The 6,039-nt window shown below is 46.1% G+C and overlaps 2 protein-coding genes across 4 annotated transcripts in view; one reads left to right on the top strand and one right to left on the bottom strand.

Moving 5' to 3' along the window:
* Positions 1-6,039, bottom strand: part of srfbp1 (serum response factor binding protein 1) — a 48,686-nt gene that overhangs the window by 4,831 nt on the left and 37,816 nt on the right. Inside the window, exons 1-2 of one of the 3 annotated variants that reach the window (XM_061882524.1) lie at positions 4,350-4,503; positions 1,278-1,364 (exon numbers count right to left, since the gene is read on the bottom strand). The exons of 1 other annotated variant lie outside the window; for it this stretch is intronic. In XM_061882524.1, coding sequence (XP_061738508.1) covers positions 1,278-1,364; positions 4,350-4,451 — 189 coding nt within the window. In that variant the 5' untranslated portion in view covers positions 4,452-4,503. Of the gene's footprint in view, positions 1-1,277; positions 1,365-4,349; positions 4,504-6,039 lie in introns of those variants that run through there. One more of the 3 variants, XM_061882525.1, reaches the window with a different exon arrangement.
* The window catches only part of maco1a (macoilin 1a), a 31,192-nt gene continuing 29,685 nt past the window's right edge, over positions 4,533-6,039 (top strand). The window contains exon 1 of the mRNA XM_061882527.1: positions 4,533-4,815. Within this exon, the coding sequence (XP_061738511.1) occupies positions 4,736-4,815 (80 nt within the window). The 5' untranslated portion in view covers positions 4,533-4,735. The remainder of the gene's footprint in view (positions 4,816-6,039) is intronic.

Genomic DNA, 6,039 nt, shown 5'->3' with positions numbered 1-6,039 from the left:
ACAAGTCCTTGTCAGAAAACCAACACATTTAGTTGAACTGCACCAATTTTGTCAAGAGTAGTGGTCAAAAATTCAACCAGAAGCTTGTGGATGGCTACCTAAAGCGCCTTATTGCAGTGAAACTTGCCAAGGGACATGTAAGCAAGTATTAACATTGCTGTATGTATACTTTTGACCCAGCACATTTGCTCACATATTCAGTAGACCCATAACAAATTCATAAAAGAACCAAACTTCAAAGTTTTTTGTGACCAATGAGTACCGTATTTTCCGCACTATAAGGCGCACTAAAAACCTCAAATTGTCTCAAAAGCTGACAGTGCGCCTTATAATCCGCTGGGCCTTATATATGGACCAATATTGAGCCACAACAGGTCTCGCAACTATGGTAAGCAGCCGCCGACTTCATTTTCCCCCGTAGAAGAAGAAGTGCGCTTCTTCTTCTACAGGGGGATTTTTCAGAATTATATATTTTTTTTCTTCTATTCCTTCACTCACTATCCTCATCCACAAATCTTTCATCCATCCATCCATTTTCTACCGCTTATTCCCTTTTGGGGTCGCGGGGGGCGCTGGCGCCTATCTCAGCTACAATCGGGCGGAAGGCGGGGTACACCCTGGACAAGTCGCCACCTTATCGCAGGGCCAACACAGATAGACAGACAACATTCACACTCACATTCAAACACTAGGGGCCAATTTAGTGTTGCCAATCAACCTTTCATCCTCGCTCAAATTAATGGGGAAATTGTCGCTTTCTCTGTCCGAATCGCTCTAGCTGCTGGTGGCCATGATTGTAAACAATGTGCGGATGTGAGGGGCTCCACAACCCGTGACGTTACGTGCACATCGTCTGCTACTTCCGGTACAGGCAAGGCTTTTTTATAGCGACCAAAAGTTGCCAACTTTATCGTCGATGTTCTGTCCTAAATCCTTTCAGCAAAAATATGGCAGTGTCGCGAAATGATCAAGTATGACACATAGAATGGACCTGCTATCCCCGTTTGAATAAGAAAATCTAATTTCAGTAGGCCTTTAAAGGCCTCAGATGTGAGGGCTCCTCACATCTGAACGTTGTTTACAATCATAGACACCAGCAGCGAGAGCGATTCTGACCGAGAAAGCGACAATTTCCCCATTAATTGGAGCGAGGATGAAAGATTCGTGGATGAGGATAGTAAGAGTGAAGGACTAGAAGAAAAAAAATATATAATTCTGGAAAATCCCTTATCTGCTTATTGTGTTACTAGTGTTTTAGTGAGATTATATAGTCATACCTCAAAGTCGGAGTGCTGTGGTGACCGCCAGTGTCTCTGAGGGAAGCCACGGAGGAGCCAAGAGATTTGCAGCTGCCTCTTTGACAGCTGCAGGAGGAACGACACAAGCTCCGCTCATGTTTATGGTAAGAGCCAACTTATTACCACAATTTTCTCACCGAAACCTGCTAGTTGACATGTGGTAGAGAACCATATTTGCTTGACCGCTCTGTTCCATATTAAAGCTTCACCGTCATCTTTAGAGAATGTAAAATAGGAAACGCCGGTTGTGTTTGTTTTGCTACAGCCGGCCGCAATACGCCGCTTTCCACCTACATCTTTCTTCTTTGACGTCTCCATTATTAATCGAACAAATTGCATAAGATTCAGCAACACAGATTTCCAGAATACTGTGTAATTATGCGATTAACACAGACGACTTTTAGCCGTGACCGGTGCTGGGAGAACATGTCCGCTACCACCGGTGACATCACGCGCACACGTCATCATACGCGTCATCATTTCGCGACGTTTTCAACAGGATACTTTGCGGGGAATTTAAAATTGCAATTTAGTAAACTAAACCGGCCGTATTGGCATGTGTTGCAATGTTAATATTTCATCATTGATATATAAACTATCAGACTGCGTGGTCGGTAGTAGTGGGTTTCAGTAGGTCCTTAACTTTAACCACATATAGACTTAGACTTCCTTTTTGCCCATCCATCCATCCATCCATCATCTTCCGCTTATCCGAGGTCGGGTCGCGGGGGCAGCAGCCTAAGCAGGGAAGCCCAGACTTCCCTATCTCCAGCCACTTCGTCTAGCTCTTCCCGGGGGATCCCGAGGCGTTCCCAGGCCAGCCGGGAGACATAGTCTTTCCAACGGTTCCTGGGTCTTCCCCGTGGCCTCCTACCAGCTGGACGTGCCCTAAACACATCCCTAGGGAGGCGTTCGGGTGGCATCCTGACCAGATGCCCGAACCACCTCATCTGGCTCCTCTCGATGTGGAGGAGCAGCGGCTTTACGTTGAGCTCCTCCCGGATGGCAGAGCTTCTCACCCTATCTCTAAGGGAGAGCCCCGCCACCCGGCGGAGGAAACTCATTTCGGCCGCTTGTACCCGTGATCTTATCCTTTCGGTCATGACCCAAAGCTCATGACCATAGGTGAGGATGGGAACGTAGATCGACCGGTAAATTGAGAGCTTTGCCTTCCGGCTCAGCTCCTTCTTCACCACAACGGATCGATACAACGTCCGCATTACTGAAGACGCCGCACCGATCCGCCTGTCGATCTCACGATCCACTCTTCCCCCACTCGTGAACAAGACTCCTAGGTACTTGAACTCCTCCACTTGGGGCAGGGTCTCCTCCCCAACCCGGAGATGGCACTCCACCCTTTTCCGGGCGAGAACCATGGACTCGGACTTGGAGGTGCTGATTCTCATTCCAGTCGCTTCACACTCGGCTGCGAACCGATCCAGGGAGAGCTGAAGATCCCGGCCAGATGAAGCCATCAGGACTACATCATCTGCAAAAAGCAGAGACCTAATCCCGTGGCCACCAAACCGGAACCCCTCAACGCCTTGACTGCGCCTAGAAATTCTGTCCATAAAAGTTATGAACAGAATCGGTGACAAAGGACAGCCTTGGCTATAGACTTAGACTTCCTTTTTGTTGTCATTCAAATTAGAACTTTACAGTACAAATAAGAACACAATTTTGTTGCATTAGCTTTTGGTAGTGCAGGATAAAAAAAAAAAGCAACAAGGTGGACGTATAAATAAATACATTACTGTACAGATAAATACATTGCACTTTTTCACATGCGTCCATGTTTATGGATGTATGTTATATTGTCTTTTTTATTCCGGCGAGTTAATCCATTTTGGGGGGAGTTGATGTAATAATTGAATTATGATGCGTTCAAGAGTCTTACGGCCTGAGGGAAGGCCGTAAGACAGAGTTTTTCCTTGCCCTTATGTGGTCTCTACCGAGGATGTCGTTGTGGCTTGTGCAGCCCTTTGAGACACTTGTGAAGACTCTGGCTTATTAGTGATTCCTAGAGCCCAAAACAAGTCTGCGGGCTATAGAGCGTTTTCCGTTCGGGCTCCAGTACTCTGGAATGCCCTCCCGGTAACAGTTCGGGATGCTACCTCAGTAGAAGCATTTAAGTCTCACCTTAAAACTCATCTGTATACTCTAGCCTTTAAATAGGCCTCCTTTTTAGACCAGTTGGTCTGCCGCTTCTTTTCTTTTTTCTCCTATGTCCCCCCCCCTCCCTTGTGGAGGGGGTCCGGTCCGATGACCATGGATGAAGTACTGGCTGTCCAGAGTCGAGACCCAGGATGGACCGCTCGTCGGGACCCAGGATGGACCGTTCGCCTGTGTATCGGTTGGGGACATCTCTACACTGCTGATCCGCCTCCACTTGGGATGGTTTCCTGTGGACGGGACACTCGCTGCTGTCTTGGATCCGCCTTGAACTGAACTCTCGCGGCTGTGTTGGAGCCACTATGGATTGAACTTTCACAGTATCATGTTAGACCCGCTCGACATCCATTGCTTTCGGTCCCCGAGAGAGGGGGGGGGTGCCCACATCTGAGGTCCTCTCCAAGGTTTCTCATAGTCAGCATTGTCACTGGCGTCCCACTGGATGTGAATTCTCCCTGCCCACTGGGTGTGAGTTTTCCTTGCCCTTTTGTGGGTTCTTCTGAGGATGTTGTAGTCGTAATGATTTGTGCAGTCCTTTGAGACATTTGTGATTTGGGGCTATATAAATAAACATTGATTGATTGATTTAGGGGTAAATAAATAAACATTGATTTATTAATTTAAATTAAGAGAAAGCTGAGGCAAACCCACAAACAGCAAGACAGTGAAGGCTCGGTGTGTGTAATTTTTCGTTAAAACGCGGGATGATTCCTAAATATTTAGTCACGTGTTGTCAGTTTGCACTCCAACGTGGTGCTACGAGCATTTCTGGCTAAGTCGTGCGAAGTAAGAGCAAATAGCGTCTAAGCGAAGCTAAATGAACAAACCTAAAATATTACTGAAGTTTACAGGATATTGTGTAATCAACACAACTCTTACCGTTGTTGAATAAAGGCCCGAAAAAAAACACTCAAAATGTAGCCAAAGCTGTCGCATCGCCGGGGTCCGCCATGTTTGAGGAACGCCCCTCGGTGACGTCATCACGTCAGACGCGGGAGGAGGGCAGGCGGCGTGTTGGGAAAAGGGGCGGTCCTTCTTTGGGTGACGTCATCACGTCAGACGCGGGAGGAGGGCAGGCGGCGCGTCGTGAAAAGGGGCGGTCCTTCCGCGGGACTGTTATTATTTATTTCTTTGTTTCATGTGCACTTTAACAACAACAATGGTGGCTAATTGAAGACGTGTTTTTGTGCTGTTCAGCCTGCGCGGATGACTGCCTCCTGCTCCACTTACCACACGGACCGGACGGCCGAATCTTCGGGGGGAGGATGAAGCGGCGCAATGCGGACTGCAGCAAACTCAGACGGCCCTTAAAACGGAACCGAATCACGGAGGGTATATATAGCAGGTACTGAGAGGGTCTATATAGCAGGTACTAAGAGGGTCTATATAGAAGGTAATAGAAAAAAACGCTGCTGTGTAACAATGGCGCCTTTCTCTGTCGCGACATGGAGCTCCCAGTCTGGGCTTTTCATTCATATTTTTTATGAATGTACTTCAATGAACATTGTGTCCGTGTTATGGGCCTAAATGTGTTATTGTGATGCTGGCTAGCTAGCTCATTTAAAACTGGAGCCATTTTTTCATTATTTGTAAACCGTGACTATACTTCATTTTAAACACATTATTTTGGTCTTAAGGGTTTAATAATGATAATGTAAAGAGGCGACTGTTTATAAATTAAGTTAATAATTTATTAACTTAATTTATAAACCTCGCGTTTTCCGGCTGTTTCGTCCGTCCGTAGACATAAATATACAAATTATAAATCCACGAAAAAAAAAAAAAAAAAAAAAAAAAATATATATATATATATATATATATATATATATATATATATATATATATATATATATATATATATATATATATATATATATACTCACCGTATTTTCTTGAATTACTGCCGGGGCACTAATTAATTTAAAACCTCTTCTCACTCCTGCTCTTACCAAAGGCATGCGGTAAAAGTAAGCATGCGCTAATTATTTTAAAACCTTTTCTCACCCTGGCACTTACCAAAGGTATGCAGTTAAAATTTGAGTGTAATGTAAGCTTGGACCTTAAATCCTACTGAATAGCTCTTAATCTTCTTCCCTTTATGCGATTTCAAATTTACTGGTATTGAAATCAGCCTCCTCCATTTGGAAAATGATGACAGGGGAAGTGTCACGAGTTTGACCAGGCGGTCATACTAAGCATTTGCTAATTATTTTGGGAAGGGAGTTTGACCCGGCAGTAATTCGAGGCAGGCGCATACTATATGCCCTGCGGCAATTCAAGGAAATACGGTATATTTTTTTTTTTTGCCTTTTGGTCCGGGACCCTTTGGGATTGTGTGACAAGGGGTGGCACTTTCGTGACCTCTGCGGTGCTTTTTTGTGGACTTCTGGATCTGCCTCCCTGGAGCCTTTTGGCCATGGAGACCAGCTGCTGGGTCTCTGCCACACCGGGGTCGGTTTGGAGGGACTGGAGGAGATGCGGATGAGGTGACAGGGCTGCGGAGCTAGCACTGAGCGCCGGGACGGAGAGGCTTTGCGGTGTCTTGGCTGGGTGGGCAGGTGTCGGACAC

The sequence above is a fragment of the Nerophis ophidion genome, linkage group LG21 (genome assembly GCF_033978795.1).
Source record: "Nerophis ophidion isolate RoL-2023_Sa linkage group LG21, RoL_Noph_v1.0, whole genome shotgun sequence".
Lineage (NCBI taxonomy): Eukaryota > Metazoa > Chordata > Actinopteri > Syngnathiformes > Syngnathidae > Nerophis > Nerophis ophidion.
Note: the sequence above shows the minus strand (reverse complement) of the source record. Positions and strands in the feature narration are given on the sequence as shown.